The following is a 20501-nucleotide window of genomic DNA, read 5'->3' as shown; positions in this document are numbered from 1 at the left end:
AGGACTGGGGGAGAGGTGCCTGTCCCTGGCCGCGGCAGTTCCTCCACCCACCTACATGGCTCTTGATACCCTGCTGCATGGCCACATAGCTTAGCAGGAACTTAGCTCCCTCACATCCTCAGCCATGAAAACTGATGCAAAGAAATTATTTATTGTCTCCACAATGGCCTTATCATCCTTGAGTGCTCCTTTAGCATTTTGATAGCCCAGTGGCTCCACTGGTTGTTTAGAAGGCTTCCTGCTTCCTGCTTCCTCTGATGTACTTACAATTTTTTTGCTATTATTTTTCAAGTCTTTGGCTAGCTGTTCTTCAAATGCTTTTTTTGGCCTTCCTAATTATATTTTTATACTTCACTTGCAGAGTTTATGCTCCTTTCTATTTTTGCCACTAGGATTTAACTTCCATTTTTTCAAGGATGCCTTTTTGCCTCTCACTGCTTCTTTTACTTTGTTATTTCATCACGATGGCACTTTTTGGTTCTCTTACTATGTGTTTTAATTTGGGGTATACATTTAAATTGGGCCTCTATTATGATGTCTTCAAAAACTTTCCATGCAGCTTGCAGTGATTTCACTTTTGGCACTGTACCTTTCAATTTCTGTTTAACTAACTTCCTCAGTTTTGTGTAGTTCTCCTTTCTGAAATTAAATGATACCATGGTGGACTGGGCTGCTGTGGTGTTTTCCCCACCACAGAAATGTTAAATTTCATACATTATGGTCACTATTACCAAGCGGTTCAGCTATATTCACCTTTTGGACTAGATCCTGTGCTCCACTTAGGACTAAATCAAGAATTGCCTCTCCTCCAGGACTAGTTGTTCCAAGAAGCAGTCATTTAACATGTCAAGAAACTTTATCTCTGCATCCTGTCCTGAGGTGACATGTATCCAGTCAATATGGGGATGGTTGAAATCCCCCATTATTACTGAGTTTTTTATTTTTATAGCCTCTCTAATCTCCCTGAGCATTTCACAGTCACTATCACCATCCTGGTCAGGTGGCCAGTGGTATATTCCTACTGCTATATTCTTATTATGGAAGCATGGAATTACTCTCCATAGAGATTCTGTGGTACAGTTTGGTTCTTGTAAGATTTTTACTCTATTTACGCTTTCTTTCACATGTAGCTCAACCTTTTCTGTCCTTCCGATATATTTTGTACCCTGTATTACTGTGTCCCATTGATTATCCTCATTCCACCAGCTTTCTGTGATGCCTATTATATCAATATCCTCTTTTAATATGAGGCAATCTGGTTCACACATCTTATTATTTAGAGTTCTAGCATTTAGAGAATCTCCATTATAGATCCTCCCCTAAGGGATGTCTCTATCTGAACCACATGCTCCTCCGCACCTGTAGGCTTTCCCCCAGCCCTTGGCAGAGCTGTCCCTAGGGTACGGGAAATTGGGGCGACTTGGCTTAAGTCAGGGGGGAGGGGGGAGCCACCCTCCAGCACTTATGTGGCTGGGAGCCAGGGTAGCAGAGCAGGCTGGGGCTGGGTCGCTCTACTTACCGGCACCAGTGAGTGCTGGGAGCCCGACCCCGGCTGCAGTCCTCAGGAGAAGGGCTGGCTGGAGTGGGGATGGGGCTGGGGCGGGGCAGAGCAGGGGCAGGGGCTTTGGGGAAGGGGTGGAGTGGGGGCGGGGCTGGGGTGGAGCAGGGGTGGGAAGAGACAGGGCTGCGGTGGAGCAGGAGTGTGGGCTATGGGGAAGAGGCTGAGCAGGGGCTGGAGCAACATGCAGCTGCGTAGGGCACCAGGAAATTTGGGACCAGGCATGGCCCTGCTCCTTGCCTATGTCCCGGGCCCCGCACTTACCTAGGGGTGGCCCTGGTCCTTAGTTTAAAAACTGCTCTACAGGAAGAAAGCACAAAAGGGGAGGTAAAAGAGTGGGAGGTGTCTCTTGCTTGTGTGAGTGCCTCAGGAGCTGTGCACTCTATAAAAGTGGTGGAAAGGAACACTGTAAATACATCACATGAGGTGTTCTACTAGAAAAAGGTCACTGAGCTGTTTGCAACTTCAAAGGAGTCACACCTCTTTTCTCTCCTGAAAATCTTGGCCCCATGTCCAAGGAAATAACTCCTTCAGTGAACACTGGAGAGTGGGCATTTCACAAAAAAGAGGCCAATGTGGGGCCAACCCTCTTTTGTTCCCTTTCCCTCCACTGCTTAAAGGAGTCAGCAATCCTTCACAACTGGTATGTTTGCATTTTCATTGTCCGTTAATGAAACACCTCTCTTTTCTTAAAGGTTCTTATGCTCCTTATTGTAGCTAAATCTGAAACAAAGACCTTCAGACTCTGAGCATGAAGTGAATCACAGAAATATCAAGAAAAAGAAAGGGAAATGTACAAAAATGAGAAGCAGAGTTGAAGAGAAATATAAATGTTTCCTGAAAGGTGCAACAGCCAACCAAGTTAATGCAGGCTGGTCCAGGAAGAATTAAAACAACGAAGCAGGAAAAAATATGGTTTGGAAAAACACTCGGGGAGGACTAGGGAATTTCTAAAGTTAAGAGGGTAGCGGGCAACATTTCTGCCTTATCAGTTCAGTTTGTGGTATGAACTACTGGAACTATTTCTTTTAATGTACCAGATAGAAATGACGTTTTTCTTTTGGAGCTGACAGTTTGAATTCCTTTTCATATGCTGAATGTATCTGACTGGTGGCTGAAGTATCTTTGTGAGAATGTGATCTACTGGTTAGCATAGAGGGTTGGAAATTCAGACTTTTGAGTTTAAGTCCCACCTCTGCCACTGACCACTGCTAAAAGTGCATGTGAATGAGAGAATGCAATATATTTTTCTTGCATGCCTTGTCAACTCTGGTGGTCTGTGCAATCTAGGGGGAATGGCTGCTTGTATTCTCCCCTTCCCTCTGTAGTCATACATTCTCTGTGACCTGGAGCAAGTCAGTTTATTCATCAGTAAAATGAATCTATTTCTCCTCTTCCCAAAGGTCTTGTGAGATTTTGCTAATTAATGTTTGGCGAGTGCGTTGACATGCTCATTTGCAAGGTGCAGTCTTCAGTAGGTATAAAGAATTAATTATTATACAGAATTGACCACAGCGTGGTAAAGAAGCTCAACACAATAAAAGAAAAAAAGCAGGAAGAGGAGCCTGAATTAACCACAAGCCGCAACGGCCTCAGCACCCTTATTCTGAGCAGGTCTTGTTTCCCTTAGCTGCATACTTGTAAGAACCTGAAATTGGGATGGAACTTTTTCTGCCCTTGTCTTGTCAATGCTGTTCAAGCCTGGTGTATTCAACACCCATAAAAGCTTATTTTGTCAGATTCAGTGTTCCTGGAAAACATCCCCTGCCCTTGGGGAATCCTCAGTTAATAAATGTTGTTGACCTTAAATTGTGATTCATTGCTTGAGTGTCCTACTCTATATCTAGTTAAAGTTTGCTGAGCAGAAGTCCAGATTCCCTTGCATGTGCAGTTGAATTAAGCACTTTGAAGGGCCATGATCCATTTAGTGTGTATGTAAAATCCTGACCACAGGCTCTGTCAGCAACTTTTCACAAAAAGAAAAGGAGTACTTGTGGCACCTTAGAGATTAACAAATTTATTAGAGCATAAGCTTTCGTGAGCTACAGCTCACTTCATCGGATGCATCCGATGAAGTGAGCTGTAGCTCACGAAAGCTTATGCTCTAATAAATTTGTTAGTCTCTAAGGTGCCACAAGTACTCCTTTTCTTTTTGCGAATACAGACTAACACGGCTGATACTCTGAAACCTGTCAACTTTTCACATAGGCCCAAAGTCCAAAGCCTGGTTTGAGGCCAGGGGGCCCTAGCTAACAAAGAACAACTTTGGCTAAGAGAAGCTGAATAAACAAGAGACAACCTTGCTTCTTACTAGATAAGCATAGTCAGCAAAACTCCAGATGGGAAGCAGTAATTGGTGCCTCTATTAGAAGTTACAGGCATACCAAAGTATTGAAAGGGGCCCCATGTCCACTCCTTTGTGCAGGAAGAAGATAACAAATACCCTCCCCACATACCAGCCTGACATCTTCCCTTTCACAGATGCATTTCCCTCCCCTCCTAAAAGCCCATGTTAGCTTGTAGAAACACAGTGGGGCATCCTGAAAACCATTTCTATTGCCATGTACTTTTCAATGTCTTTTTGCTTTAACCCCCAGGAACGTACCTGTTGGACAACCAGAAGAGCTGTCTCATTACTATGGATCCCAATTCAGAATTCAACATATATATTTATATTATAAACTTTATACATTATTTGAGGAAAAACATACATTCCACACAAAGATGGACTACAAGCCGTCAGGAACAGTATCCCCGATACTGTCACGGCTAACTTGGTGGCTGAACTTTGTGACTTTGTCCTCACCCATAACTATTTCACATTTGGTGACAATGTATACCTTCAAATCAGCGGCACTGTGATGGGTACCCGCATGGCCCCACAGTATGCCAACATTTTTATGGCTGACTTAGAACAACGCGTCCTCAGCTCTTGTCCCCTAATGCCCCTACTCTACTTGCGCTACATTGATGACATCTGCATCATCTGGACCCATGGAAAAGAAGCTCTTGAGGAATTCCACCATGATTTCAACAATTTCCATCCCACCATCAACCTCAGCCTGGACCAGTCCACACAAGAGATCCACTTCCTGGACACTACGGTGCTAATAAGCGATGGTCACATAAACACCACCCTATATCGGAAACCTACTGACCGCTATTCCTACCTACATGCCTCTAGCTTTCATCCAGATCATACCACTCGATCCATTGTCTACAGCCAAGCTCTACGATATAACCGCATTTGCTCCAACCCCTCAGACAGAGACAAACACCTAAAAGATCTCTATCATGCATTCCTACAACTACAATACCCACCTGCTGAAGTGAAGAAACAGATTGACAGAGCCCGAAGAGTACCCAGAAGTCACCTACTACAGGACAGGCCCAACAAAGAAAACAACAGAACGCCACTAGCCATCACCTTCAGCCCCCAACTAAAACCTCTCCAACGCATCATCAAGGATCTACAACCTATCCTGAAGGACGACCCATCACTCTCACAGATCTTGGGAGACAGGCCAGTCCTTGCTTACAGACAGCCCCCCAATCTGAAGCAAATACTCACCAGCAACCACATACCACACAACAGAACCTCTAACCCAGGAACCTATCCTTGCAACAAAGCCCGTTGCCAACTCTGTCCACATATCTATTCAGGGGATACCATCATAGGGCCTAATCACATCAGCCACACTATCAGAGGCTCGTTCACCTGCGCATCTACCAATGTGATATATGCCATCATGTGCCAGCAATGCCCCTCTGCCATGTACATTGGCCAAACTGGACAGTCTCTACGTAAAAGAATGAATGGACACAAATCAGACGTCAAGAATTATAACGTTCAAAAACCAGTTGGAGAACACTTCAATCTCTCTGGTCACTCGATCACAGACCTAAGAGTGGCTATCCTTCAACAAAAAAGCTTCAAAAACAGACTCCAATGAGAGACTGCTGAATTGGAATTAATTTGAAAACTGGATACAATTAACTTAGGCTTGAATAGAGACTGGGAATGGATGAGTCATTACACAAAGTAAAACTATTTCCCCATGGTATTTCTCCCCCCCACCCCACCCCCCACTGTTCCTCTGATATTCTTGTTAACTGCTGGAATTAGCCTACCTTGCTTGTCACCATGAAAGGTTTTCCTCCTTTCCCCCCCCTGCTGCTGGTGATGGCTTATCTTAAGTGATCACTCTCCTTACAGTGTGTATGATAAACCCATTGTTTCATGTTCTCTGTGTGTGTATATAAATCTCTCCTCTGTTTTTTCCACCAAATGCATCCGATGAAGTGAGCTGTAGCTCACGAAAGCTTATGCTCTAATAAATTTGTTAGTCTCTAAGGTGCCACAAGTACTCCTTTTCTTTTAACGAGAATGTTGTCACTCACTACATCCAGGGGTGCTATAAATCTGAGACAGACTCTTATCAAATACCTGTGTTGTTCTGAAGAAATCTCTTGGAGCTACCAAAGAAAAGACTGGCCGTTCAAATCTCACCTATAAGTGCTGTTTTAAATTCCTGTGCAATTCACTACCCTTGTTTTTGAGTAAGGCTATGAACCCTTATCTAGAAAATAGTTACAGAAGATCTTCCAGACACCCTCCACAAGACCTATTTTTGGAACAAAGAGCTCATTACAAGGTCACTGTAGGCACAGAACCCAGCTTTCTGCCATGACAAAGCCATGTCTTAGCCACTCCACCACGCTGCCTTTCACTGTGACTAAGCCAGTTTCGTTATCTCTAACAACTATAAGCCACATACCTCTCTCAGAGCCAGAGAGAAAAAGCTGGATACTGGATCACCAGCACTGTACCGCTGAATAATAAATACTTGTGTAACCCTGCAGGGAAGTGTCTCCAGAATGCTGGTTAGAAAATGTATTGATTTTTTTTACCCATAAGAAAACTTTGACAAAAATGAAGAAAAATTCATTTTTATCACAACTTTCTATGGAAAACTTCAAGTTTTTGAAGAAAAATTTGAAACCATAATATTTTGTTCAAAACCTAAAATGTTTGATTCTAAAATGGTGCTATGGTGCCTCATGGGTGTTGTAGTTCGGCTGCTTCATTTTCATCGTTAGCCTGGAATCCCGATTTGGACCATATCTTTTATGAAATACCATGGTCTCTCTTCTTGGTGAGGGAGGCCATACATCATGGGAATCATATGATTGCAGTGTATCATGAGAGATGTAGTCCATCTGAGGAGCATATACAGTATACATTTCCAACCTTAACTCTGACTAAACATGGAGAATAGAGTGGAAAATACCAATATGTAAATAGAGTGCTTCACAATTTCTAACTACGTAAAGTCTTTGGAGAAATGGAAGTACTGTAATTAAATCATAGTATATTTCTACTCTTCGTAGAGACATGAGAAATGACAACAAGAAGTCAGAATTAAAGTTAGAAATGTATTTCAGGTAATTAATTAGTAACATTACAGTAATTGTAATGGTATTTTAAAAATGAAAGGTAGAGTTGCTGAAAAAGATTGGACTATTTCTTGACACACTCAATTATTTGACAATTCCTCACCTGTATAGCTTCTAGATTTGAAAGCATTGTATTGTTCTTTAAAAATGTGCTTACAGCAACCTTAAATGAAGATAAATGTAGTTTTCTTTCCTTGAATTATTATTGGAGTTTTGAGAAAAGACTTGCCTAGAAGGGAATATGAGAGGTCTTATTTTGATGTAAGATTCCAGTGCATTGTACTTCAATTTAGCTTGTCTTCAAGAATTATCATAACATATAGTGCCAGGCTACTTCTACAGGGTGTGAGGAGACATACAGGAGTCATAAGATCTAATCCAGTGCCCATCAAAGTCATGAGGAAGACTCCCCTGACTTCACTGAGTGTTGGATTAGGCTAAGAGCAAAGGGCAGCAGAGCCCTCTACATTTTAGAAAGGTTATGCTACAAACTAACGTATAAGAAAAAATTCTACCCTCAGAGGTTTCCATCCAAGAATGTGATTCACTTCTGTCTGACTTCAGTGTTACGCAGTCATAATGGCATTGAAACTGAGAGTTATATCTGTGTCAAACTGGAGTAACTGAAGGGTGAGTCAGGCCATATATTTAAAAACTGTAACTGATTTGTGTGCACAGCCAGCCAGTGAAATGTGCAATGATTCATTTAACGTCTAAGTTAAATAGCAGTCTCTCTCTCTCTGTCTCTCTCTCTATTGCTTAACTGTAGTCTCTGAAAATTATTACACAATGACTATACTGAATAATTCAAGAAAGAAAGCAGCCAATCAGGAGGGAATTTTTTGCTAGGAAACTTTTTAAAAAGCCATCACACACGTTTAAAATTAAGTCAGAACTCAATAGATGTCTCCTCCCTCCAGCCCAGTTTGTGTTTTAATGCTTGTATACGTAAACTTCCCCCAGATTTTTAAACTATGGAAACTGTCAGGAAGCCAGTTATACAAAGATGCCATTTTGCTTTATTCAAGAAAAATACACATTTAAAACAGAAAAATACTACGAGGAAGAAGAGACACTGAGCATAGGCAACACATAGTATTATGGAAACATTGACATTAAGAGTCCAGCAATTCTATGTGCTCTTCATTCACTGCCGATTTCCATTGTCCACAAAGGTGTCAGATCATGTTGGTGATGGCATGTTCTGCTCAGGTGTGAATTTCTAGATAGGATCCCTGCATGTGGGTAGATGGATGTTTTCACACCATGTGTTTGGAGGAATTGCTGCAATTTTTGAAGGAATGGAAGTCAGAATTCAGGACCAACTTTCTTCTGTCCCTAAAAAATAAACAGCGGAGGTTGAACCCTGGACTAAGTCAATGCTCATAAGCGTTTTAGGGCAATCACTGTATTTAGATGAACGCAGGTAGAATGTATGCCTGGGTAGGGAGTGGGAAAGCTTTTACAGAACTCTGTCACTATCAGAATAACCTAACACTTGAGTGGTCCAGGAGTGAGAATGATTGGCTGAATTGCTACTAGAAATGTGACGGATGCAGGTTTGAAAAGGGATCTAATTTGGATATGGATAGAGCCCTTTTTAATGTTTTTTTAATAAAGTAAATACTAATGGAAACTGTGTGATCATGGGAGACTTTAACTTCCCAGATATAGACTGGAGGACCAGTGCTAGTAATAATAATAGGGCTCAGATTTTCCTAGATGCGATAGCCGATGGATTCCTTCATCAAGTAGTTGCTGAACTGACTAGAGGGGATGCTATTTTAGATTTAATTTTGGTGAGTAGCAAGGACCTCATAGAAGAAATGGTTGTAGGGGACAATCTTGGCTCAAGTGATCATGAGCTAATTCAGTTCAAACTAAATGGAAGGATTAACAAAAATAAATCTGCAACTAGAGTTTTTGATTTCAAAAGGGCTGACTTTCAAAAATTAAGGAAATTAGTTAGGGAAGAGGATTGGACTGAAGAACTTATGGATCTAAAGGTAGAGGAGGCCTGGGATTACTTTAAATCAAAGCTGCAGAAGCTATCGAAAGCCTGTATCCCAAGAAAGGGGAAAAAATTCATAGGAAGGAGTTGTAGACCAAGCTGGATGAGCAAGAATCTTAGAGAGGTGATTAAGAAGAAGCAGAAAGCATACAGGGAGTGGAAGATAGGAGGGATCAGCAAGGAAAGCTACCTAATTGAGATCAGAACATGTAGGGATAAAATGAGACAGGCTAAAAGTCGAGTAGAGTTGGACCTTGCAAAGGGAATTAAAACCAATAGTAAAAGGTTCTATAGCCATATAAATAAGAAGAAAACTAAGAAAGAAGAAGTGGGGCCGCTTAACACTGAGGATGGAATGGAGGTTAAAGATAATCTTGGCATAGCCCAATATCTAAACAAATACTTTGCCTCAGTCTTTAATAAGGCTAAAGAGGATCTTAGGGATAATGGTAGCATGACAAATGGGAATGAGGATATGGAGGTAGATATTACCATATCTGAGGTAGAAGCAAAACTGAAACAGCTTAATGGGACTAAATCGGGGGGCCCAGATAATCTTCATCCAAGAATATTAAAGGAATTGGCACCTGAAATTGCAAGCCCATTAGCAAGAATTTTTAATGAATCTGTAAACTCAGGAGTAGTACCGAATGATTGGAGAATTGCTAATATAGTTCCTATTTTTAAGAAAGGGAAAAAAAGTGATCCGGGTAACTACAGGCCAGTTAGTTTGACATCTGTAGTATGCAAGGTCCTGGAAAAAATTTTGAAGGAGAAATTAGTTAAGGACATTGAAGTCAATGGTAAATGGGACAAAATACAACATGGTTTTACAAAAGGTAGATCGTGCCAAACCAAACTAATCTCCTTTTTTGAAAAAGTAACAGATTTTTTAGATAAAGGAAATGCAGTGGATCTCATTTACCTAGATTTCAGTAAGGCATTTGATACCGTGCCACATGGGAAATTATTAGTTAAATTGGAGAAGATGGGGATCAATATGAACATCAAAAGGTGGATAAGGAATTGGTTAAAGGGGAGACTGCAACGGGTCCTACTGAAAGGCGAACTGTCAGGTTGGAGGGAGGTTACCAGTGGAGTTCCTCAGGGATCGGTTTGGGGACCAATCTTATTTAATCTTTTTATTACTGACTTTGGCACAAAAAGTGGGAGTGTGCTAATAAAGTTTGCAGATGATACAAAGCTGGGAGGTATTGCCAATTCAGAGAAGGATCGGGATATTATACAGGAGGATCTGGATGACCTTGTAAACTGGAGTAATAGTAATAGGATGAAATTTAATAGTGAGAAGTGTAAGGTTATGCATTTAGGGATTAATAACAAGAATTTTAGTTATAAGTTGGGGACGCATCAATTAGAAGTAACGGAAGAGGAGAAGGACCTTGGAGTATTGGTTGATTTTAGGATGACTATGAGCTGCCAATGTGATATGGCTGTGAAAAAAGCTAATGCGGTTTTGGGATGCATCAGGAGAGGCATTTCCAGTAGGGATAAGGAGGTTTTAGTACCATTATACAAGGCACTGGTGAGACCTCACCTAAAATACTGTGTGCAGTTCTGGTCTCCCATGTTTAAAAAGGATGAATTCAAACTGGAGCAGGTACAGAGAAGGGCTACTAGGATGATCCGAGGAATGGAAAATTTGTCTTATGAAAGGAGACTTAAGGAGCTTGGCTTGTTTAGCCTAACTAAAAGAAGGTTGAGGGGAGATATGATTGCTCTCTATAAATATATCAGAGGGATAAATATAGGAGAGGGAGAGGAATTATTTCAGCTCAGCACCAATGTGGACACAAGAACAAATGGGTATAAACTGGCCACCAGGAAGTTTAGACTTGAAATCAGACGAAGGTTTCTAACCATCAGAGGAGTGAAGTTTTGGAATAGCCTTCCAAGGGAAGCAGTGGGGGCAAAAGATCTATCTGGTTTTAAGATTCTACTTGATAAGTTTATGGAGGAGATGGTATGATGGGATAATGGGATTTTGGTAAGTAATTGATCTTTAAATCTTCAGGGTAAATAGGCCTAATCCCCTGAGATGGGATATTAGATGGATGGGATCTGAGTTCCCCAGGAAAGAATTTTCTGTGGTATCTGGCTGGTGAATCTTGCCCATATGCTCAGGGTTTACTGATCGCCATATTTGGGGTCGGGAAGGAATTTTCCTCCAGGGCAGATTGGAGAGGCCCTGGAGGTGTTTCGCCTTCCTCTGTAGCATGGGGCATGGTTGACTTGAGGGAGGCTTCTCTGCTCCTTGAAGTCTTTAAACCATGATTTAAGGACTTCAATAGCTCAGACATAGGTGAGGTTTTTCATAGGAGTGGGTGGGTGATATTCTGTGGCCTGCACTGTGCAGGAGGTCGGACTAGATGATCAGAATAGTCCCTTCTGACCTTAGTATCTATGAATCTATGAAATATTTTTTTAAGGTGAGCTTTAAAGATCTCGCCAGCAAAAGCATAGATCACCGGGTTCAGGCAGCAGTGAATGAAGGAGATTGATTCAGTCAGCTGCAGGTCCAGTGCTAGCCTTTGGCTCGTCTCACAGTCGTTGATGATGTGCAAGTTCTGCAGAGAGTCTAGAAAAAGCACAATGTTGAAGGGAGCCCAGAAAAGGAAAAAGATGACTACGATGATGAAAATCAACTTGATGGCTTTGATCTTGTTCCGGTTTTTGCAGCTCTGCAGATTTTTCAGGTTGTGGGAGTAGCCATAAATGAGGATGCTGAGCGGGATCAAAAGGCCCAAGATGTTGACTTCAAACTGAGTGAAAAATCGCCAGGTCTCTTCGCCTGGAAGATATTTGGGGACACACTTGAGAGACTGTTCAATTTCCACTTCTTGGGTAAATGCCATATTTGGTATGGCAGCCAAACCAGCTGTCATCCACAGGAGTAAGCTTATAATTATGCCACACGTGGCTGTCCGAACTCTCATAGCATAGACAGCATGAACGATTGCTATGTACCTGTCTATGCTCATGAGGGTTATAAAGAAAATGCTACTGTAAAAGCCTATATAGTAAATGCCAGCCATTATTTTACACACTGCATTTCCAAAAATCCATTCTTCTAAAGCCTCGTGAGCTTGAAATGGGAGGGGGACAACAAAGAGCAGGTCAGAGATTGCAAGGTTGAGCAAAAACACATCGGTCATGGTGGTGACTTTCTTCCTAGTCAAGAGTACACATATGACCAAGGCATTTCCCACTAGGCAGAAGAAAACACCAGGCAGTAAACTATTGGAAGAAACAGTGATTTAAACCTGCTGAAACCATTGCCTTCACTGCAAGGCGAGGTACCTTCATCATACAGATAGCTATATTCTGTGGTGTTTGGGAAAGGGCTTGTAACAGTCATCTTTAAGACCTGTGCACAAAAAAGAGATAGTTACTTGATTATGGGTATGGAAGGGTTGCAGAAGACCGCATTTTGCCATTGTTACTCACGCTGAATTAAATCAGTGTGACTGCTTGAGGAATAAGGTATTAATCAGTGTAAAGGCTTGCCTAAACACAAAATTATGCCATTTTAACTAAACTGGTTTAGATATAGCAGTGCGAACCTCCCCCGTCCTCAATATTAATGCCGTTATGCTGGTATAGCTTACTTCCATACGAGAAGGGAAATAAGCTATATCAGTAAAATATGCACCTTTACACTAGTATCACAGCAACAAACGCACTAGGGGTTAGATCAGAATAACTCTATTGGTATAAAAAAAATGCACCTCTAACTGACATAGTTATACTGGTACAAACATTGTGTGGAGGTCAGCCCTAAGCATAGCAGAATCCAGGTCTCCATGTATTATAATAAAGAGCATTTTACTGAGAAGATATATAGCCTCATAAAGGTCAGACTTCTGATTGGACAAACTCTGATTAGTGATTTTGGGGTGATTAGTTTTCGGATACTTCAACTTGAGACCACTTAAAGGGAGTCAGATTTGCAGAATGTGCTGTGCACCTTCCCTTTAAGGAGGACCTGACATATCAGCAAAAACTATGAAAAGAAATCGATTTAGAAAGAATTTTTTTCTAATTCGTAAAACATTTGCATTTTTCTTGCCAGAAGTTTGAAAAACAGATTCTTTGTTTCTTGAAGGTTCACACACAATTTTGAAATACATGGATAAGAAGAGCTAGGCATCATTATTATTTTGACATAGATCATCCAGGAGACTTAAGGAGCTTGGCTTGTTTAGCCTAACTAAAAGAAGGTTGAGGGGAGATATGATTGCTCTCTATAAATATATTAGAGGGATAAATACAGGAGAGGGAGAGGAATTATTTCAGCTCAGCACCAATGTGGACACAAGAACAAATGGGTATAAACTAGCCACCAGGAAGTTTAGACTTGAAATCAGACGAAGGTTTCTAACCATCAGAGGAGTGAAGTTTTGGAATAGCCTTCCAAGGGAAGCAGTGAGGGCAAAAGATCTATCTGGTTTTAAGATTCTACTCGATAAGTTTATGGAGGAGATGGTATGATAGGATAATGGGATTTTGGTAAGTAATTGATCTTTAAATATTCAGGGTAAATAGGCCTAATCCCCTGAGATGGGATATTAGATGGATGGGATCTGAGTTACTATAGAAAATTCTTTCCTGGGTATCTGGCTGGTGAATCTTGCCCATATGCTCAGGGTTTAGCTGATCGCCATATTTGGGGTCGGGAAGGAATTTTCCTCCAGGGCAGATTGGAGAGGCCCTGGAGGTTTTTCGCCTTCCTCTGTAGCATGGGGCATGGGTGACTTGAGGGAGGCTTCTCTGCTCCTTGAAGTCTTTAAACCATGATTTAAGGACTTCAATAGCTCAGACATAGGTGAGATTTTTTGTAGGAGTGGGTGGGTGATATTCTGTGGCCTGCACTGTGCAGGAGGTCGGACGAGATGATCAGAATGGTCCCTTCTGACCTTAGTATCTATGAATCTATGAATCTATGAATCCACTTTAATGGGGAGGAAATATTCGGGAGGGGACTCAGAAGAAGCAGATCTTCACGAGGATTTTCTCACAGAAACCTACACTGTCCTGTTAACCTGGCAAATTCCCTCTACCTCTGCATAAGCTCTTTCACCATTGGAATTGTGCTGCACCAAAATGGGAAGATCTGGTAAGGGAGAGTCCCCTTTGTGCCAGGGAAGAAGAGATGGACAGGAAATCAGGACTCTAATTTACTATCTAGTCCCTTTGTTGATGCCTGTCATTCCTCATTCAAATCCTAAACCTTTCATGTGGCGTCCCATAATAGTCAATCAGCATGTTATGTACAGAGAATCTCTTTCCAAAAAATAAAGCTCTATTTTCATGCAAAGATCTTCAGTTAGAAATAATAAGGAATGACAGAAGACCAATGCATTTATGTCATCTAACCTAAGTCTCTGCTATACTTCCAACATAATTAACATATAATTCTATAATTATGTTTAATATTTATAAAGCAACACATTTATGTAGAATAAATATATGCCATGTGAAATAATATATAAATAGAATTCATCTGATTCTGATCTTATTTACACCCATATAATCCAAGAGCAATTTTACTGAAATGAATAGGAGATGCAGGTGTTCAGCATCTCTGAAGATGAGGCTATTGTTATGCTGCTGATACCCTCTTCTCATCTTTATGAATGCCAAAATTCACTGTTTTCCATGGAGGATCTCTTCTCCCTTCTCCACATCAGTTGGCCTAACAATCAAGTCGAAAAAGCATCACTTTCTAGATTATCTAGAGATAAGTATTTCTCAAGGTGTGTCTCCCCCTTGTCAACTATAGTTAGTTAACTACAGTTAACTATACAACAGTATATTTAATAGAGATGGATTTTATCTTTGACTAAGGAGGCAGGACTTTGTTTGGTATCTGTTCTATTGTATTGTCTTCCTCCCTTTGTCGCAGATGTGTCCAAATGGTCTTTTCCCTTAGTGATGGAGACTGATGAGCATTTGTGATGTATAGATGCCCAACAGCTACAGAATAAGTATGGAGGCAAAACTGCTAGTTCAAGAGATAGTATAAGATAAATGAGTAAACAGGAAAAGGTGAACATGAAAGGGTTTATAAATAGTTTCTGCGAGAAGGTATCAACCTCACACTCTTTGAAGTGAATAGGTCTACGCATGTAAGCAGGTGCTCTCTAGTGTGTGCAAGGATTGCGCAGTTGACTCTCTTGTCTTTAGCAAAAAAAAAAACCCAATAAACCACTATGGCCACCTCCATAATAGAAACTAAGACCCCTTAAAACCTATGCCAGGGACAAGTAGTGCCAATGTACTGCAGGTGTAAATTGGTGTAGCTCTGTTGAAGTCAATGGAATTACACCAATTTAGAGCAGCTGAAGACCTGGCATGTAATTTCCAAAAAATATATTTGGTTTCTATCTTGTAATCCGACATGCTAGATCTAGCCAAGTACTGTTTTTATGCACCTGTCTATTAGTGATGTACAAACTTGTTTCAATGAGATACAAAATTACATACACCTACACATCTCTTCAACCTTTGGGTGGGTGAGATTCTGTGGCCTGCGCTGTGCAGGAGGTCGGACTAGATGATCAGAATGGTCCCTTCTGACCTTAGTATCTATGAATCTATGAATCTATAACCATTTTTGAAAACTCAGTTTTATTTAAAGTTGACAGATTTGCTTATTTGTTTGAGTACATTTTGGTGCATGCAGTCCATGTGGTTTGGGACAAAATACTGGCCCAAGTGGAACCATGATTGGCTTCAAATTATGATAGTTTTGTATAGTGCTGTGTAGTGAGGCGGGGTGGCCTCCCGAGGACCCAGAGTGGGAGGGCCCCTGCACTGAGCCCTGGTGGGCAGGACCAGGGACTAGTTGCCCCTCCCCCAGGAAGTGGGTGGGAGGGGCAGGAAGTATAAAAGGCGGCCCAGAAAGTTCCAAAGAGGAGGGTGTTGTGGAAGCAGAGGACTGGCCTGGGCTACCAGGGCCGCTAGCTGATTCAGACCTGAAGGAAGGAAACAACTGGCCCGGACCACCCAGACTGCTGTTGGTTCTGACCCCAGAGGGAGAGGATGACTGGCCCGGACCACCAACGGACCAGATCTCCAAAGACTTGCTCACGGTCCCAGAAGCCGGGGGTGGCAGTCTCCCCTTCCTCAGGCCGTAAACCTGAGCCTCGGACTCTTTGTTGCCCTGCCTTGATCCAGTTCCTGGGCTAATTGACTGTTTATTTGCTGCTCAACTTGCACACAGGCCTGAGCCTCAGAATCTTTGTTGCTCTGCCCTGATCCAGGGCTGGGGCCAATTGACTGTTTGTTTCCTGCCTGGGCTCCAGCTGCGAGCAGAGACCACTTTTTCCCCATGGTGGCCGACATATCAGTGACATAGTAAGGTGGGGTGGCATCCCGAGGATCTGGAGTGGGAGAGCCTCCGCACTGAGCCACTACGTGCTGTAAAAATATATATAGGACTTTACAGTCCAAATCCATACACTCTTCATCCACAGATCTAAACGGTGGGTAAGGATCATTCTCTCTATTTTACTGTGAGCAGAGAGGTGAAATGTCTTGCCTAAGTGGGCAAGTGAGTGGTAGACCCAGAAGAAGTAGTATTCATTTGTATGATGATTACATTCAGAGGCCCCAGTAGAGATGGCTGGTATGCGCTGCACAAACACATAGAGAAAAACTGTTCCAAAGAGCCGACAATCTAAACAGATAAGAGTGACAAAGGGTAGTAGGGAAAACAGGCACAAAAGTAAAGTTACTTCCCAAAGCTCACGCCATAGGTCAATGGCAGAGCCAGGAGCAGAAATCCAGTATCCTGTTTTACTGTCCACAGTTCTATCCACTGGACCATTCTAGCTTCAAGGGGCACCCACCCCCAAGATTTTATAATCTAACAAAGAGACACACAACCTGCCCCGGGTACAAAAGAGGTATGGAGGCGGCTGGTAGGAGATCAGAGTAGGCAGAACTACTGAAAGAACTGGGTTTTGAGGATGAGAGGAAAGGCATTTGAAATAAAATAGAAGAGGCTGATTGTTTCTAGATGGCAATGTGAAATAAGGCATAAAACTGAGGGGTGGGGAGAAGATAAAGGGCTAGTGAGAAGAAGTGATGGGGAGGAACACAGGAAATACAAGGGAGAGTGGGAGTAAATGAGAACAGAGACATAAGGTGGGGGTCAAATTATGCAGGACCTTGAAGATTTTGAAGTTTGTGATAAAAGAGAGGTTTCAGAGTAGCAGCCGTGTTAGTCTGTATTCACAAAAAGAAAAGGAGTACTTGTGGCACCTTAGAGACTACAAATTTATTTGAGCATAAGCTTTCGTGAGCTACAGCTCACTTCATCGGATGCATTTGGTGGAAAATACAGAGGGCTTGAGCTACATCCAAATGCATCCGATGAAGTGAGCTGTAGCTCACGAAAGCTTATGCTCAAATAAATTTGTTAGTCTCTAAGGTGCCACAAGTACTCCTTTTCTTTTTGATTAAAAGAGAGGATGCTAGTAAAAGAATTAGAGTGTGGGGGAAGAAGATGACCTTAGCAGCTGCATTTTGGATAAACTAGGGAAGAGAGAGGTGAAGGGAGAAGGTTACAGTAAGGAACTCAAAAATGTCTAAGGCAAAGGTAAGGGTTTTAGTTGTATGGAGGGAGAGCAAGAGATAGTTATAGAGTAGGGCATATAATAGGATTTTAAAAGTCAGGGGTAAAATTCTCAAGAGCACCTAACTCCCATTTTCAAAAGTGGCTTAGGCAAAAGTGCCTGTCCTATTAGCTTTCAGTGAGACTGAAGAGTCCAAGTGCCTAAGCCACTTTTGAAAATGGAACTTCAGTGCTTTTTGAAAAATCACCCTGTATAGGGAGGGGAAGAATTAAAGATGACAGAGTAAGTGATGTTGGGATCTGGGAGGAAGAGTGGAGAGAGGAGAGGAGAAAGATAAATTCAGGGTTGGAAAGTTAGAGTTTATGAGCAGAGAGAGTCAGATGGAGCTGTGAGATTAGACACAGATAGATGTTAGGTTAGAGAGTAGAGCTGGGTGACATTTTTGGTTGAAACATTTTTAGGCAAAAAACAAAAAAAATGAAGATTTGGCTATGCCAAAAAGGTTTGTGAATTCATGTTGGTTTTCCCAAATAGTTCATGGTAAAAAAAAATCCAAAAAGTCTAAACTTTTCGTTTAAAACAAACATTTCTGCTTTTAATTCAAAACAACTTTGCATTTTGAAATTTCCTTCAATTTTATGACCCTCCCCACAAAAAAACCCTAATACTTCAAACAAATGAAACATTTAATTTCAGATTGCACAAAATGCTTCATTCAACAAGGAAGGGTTTTTTATTTTTCAAAATGACCAGTGAACCAACAAAGTCAGTCGTTTACCTCTAGTAGAGTGGTAGATTAATCATTGGCAAAAGGCAGTATTTAAAACTGTAGGGGCAGATGGAAGTCACACAGGGAGAGAATACGGTGTGGGAATAGGAGGGAGGAATGATGCTGTTGGATGATCATGTTGTTTCTAGTCAGACTGAACGTGGAGAAAAATGTGTTAATCCACAAACCAGTAACCTCCTGGTTTGCCTTGTTTCCATAGTGGACTCCGTTACAATCTTGACATTCATTTAAACACAGCAGGAGCAGAAGATATCATGGTATTTGTCATATTCCCATTTTAATGATAAGGAATACTGCAAGTGCTACAACTGAAGTAAATTTTTTTATGTTGGTACATGTGGGGGGCAGATCCTCAGCTGCTGTAAATCACCATAGCTCATTGAAATCACTGCCCTTTCACCCATTTACACAAGCTGACGATCTAACCTTATGCCTGTTTATAGCTGCTGAGATTCTATCCCTAGAATTTTAATGGCACCCAGCTAGCATATAGAACCATAGGGTTAGAAGGGACCACAAGTGTCATCGAATCTAACCCCCTGCCGAGATGCAGGATTTATTGTGTCTAAACCAGAGGTGGGCAAACTCTGGCTCACAGGCCACATCCGGCCAGTGGGAACGTCCTGCCCGGCTCTTGAGCTCCCGGCCAAGGAGGCTAGTCCCTGGCCCCTCTCCCGCTGTCCCCCTTCCCCCACAGCCTCAGCTCGCCGTGCCGCTAGCACTCTGGGCGATGGGGCTGCAAATTCTGCTGGGCAGTGGCAGTGTAGCTGGCTCTGGCCGGGCAGCGTGGCTGCCGGACATGCTGCTCTGAGCGGCATGGTCAGGGGCTGGGGAGCGGGGAGGGGAGTTGGATAAGGGGCAGAGGGTCCCAGGGGGCAGTCAGGGGACAGGGAGTAGGGGGGGTTGGATGGGGTGGGAGTCCCGGGGGGACTGTCGGGGGGCAGGGGTGTGGCTAGGGGTCAGGGCAATCAGGGGACAGGGAGCGAGGGGGGTTGGATGGGAGTGGGGTCCCAGGAGGGTGGTCAGGGTTGGGGGGTCCCGGGAGGGGACGGTCAGAGGACAAGGAATGGGGGGGGTTGGATGGGTTGGGGATTCTGAGGGAGGCAGTCAGGGGGCGGGAAGTGAGAGGGGGCAGATAGGGGGCAGGGTCCAGGCTGTTTGGAGGCACAGCCTTCCCCACCCGGCCCTCCATACAGTTTCGGAACCCCAATGTGGCCCTCAGGCCAAAAAGTTTGCCCACCCCTGGTCTAAACCATCTAAGACAGTCGGTGATCCAGCCTCCTTTTGAAAACCTCCAGTGAAGGAGCTTCCACAACCTCCCTAGGCAGTCTGTTCCATTGTCCTACTGTTCTTACAGTTTGGAAATTTTCCCTGAGATTTAATCTAAACCTGCTATGCTGTCATTTGAACCCACTGCCCCTTGCCCTGCCCTCTGTGGCAAGAAAGAACAACTTTTCTCTTTTTTTTTTTTTGTGGCAGTCTTTCATGTATTTGAAGACTGCTATCATGTCCCCCCTTAATCTGCTCTTTTCCAAACTAAACATTCCTTAACCCTTTTCTCATATGGTTTGCATTCCATCCCTTTGATCATCTTTGTTGCTCACCTCTAGATCCTTTCCATACATTGGTTGTTACTCGCACAAAATTCTCTGTTACTCACACACTCAAGGGCACCCACCTGTACCCAGTTCCTAGGGCTCAAAGCATAACCCTCTTAATTTAGGCACCCCCATCTTTTCCCAGTTCCTAGAACTCCAGGCAAAAAGCACCTAACTTTACCACTCCGTGGGCTCCGGGTTCTATTCCCCCAGGGCTCCGAGCAAACACCCTTTCCCTGTGAACTCAGAGCAAATACCCTTTCTCTGTGGACTCTGAGCAAACACCCTTTCTCTGTGACTCAGGACTTAATCTTTTGCGGGCTTACAGAATCTTTTACCAGTGAAAGAGCCTTACACAGTAATATACTACATAACCTCTATTTATTAACAATCACCAAAAACAGACTGCACATGCTACACATACAGTGCTTACCACTCCCAATAAGACAGATGAACTTTTCTTGATGGCTAGTCAGGATCAGGT

At 42.6% G+C, this 20501-nt stretch overlaps 1 protein-coding gene across 1 annotated transcript; it reads right to left on the bottom strand.

Annotated features, from left to right (window-relative positions):
- Nucleotides 1-7960: 7960 nt before the first annotated feature.
- LOC119851579 (C-C chemokine receptor type 8-like) lies at nt 7961-15021 on the bottom strand. The gene is given in 4 exon segments (XM_043508904.1): nt 7961-8582; nt 11465-12267; nt 12270-12414; nt 14884-15021. Coding segments are annotated over 3 exon segments (1044 nt in total). The 5' UTR covers nt 12406-12414; nt 14884-15021; the 3' UTR covers nt 7961-8477.
- Between the last annotated feature and the right edge of the window lie 5480 nt (nt 15022-20501).

Source organism: Dermochelys coriacea, chromosome 2 (assembly GCF_009764565.3).
Source record: "Dermochelys coriacea isolate rDerCor1 chromosome 2, rDerCor1.pri.v4, whole genome shotgun sequence".
In the NCBI taxonomy this organism is placed as follows: Eukaryota; Metazoa; Chordata; order Testudines; family Dermochelyidae; genus Dermochelys; species Dermochelys coriacea.
The sequence above is the reverse complement of the archived record's forward strand: the minus strand, read 5'-3'. Positions and strand labels throughout refer to the sequence as shown.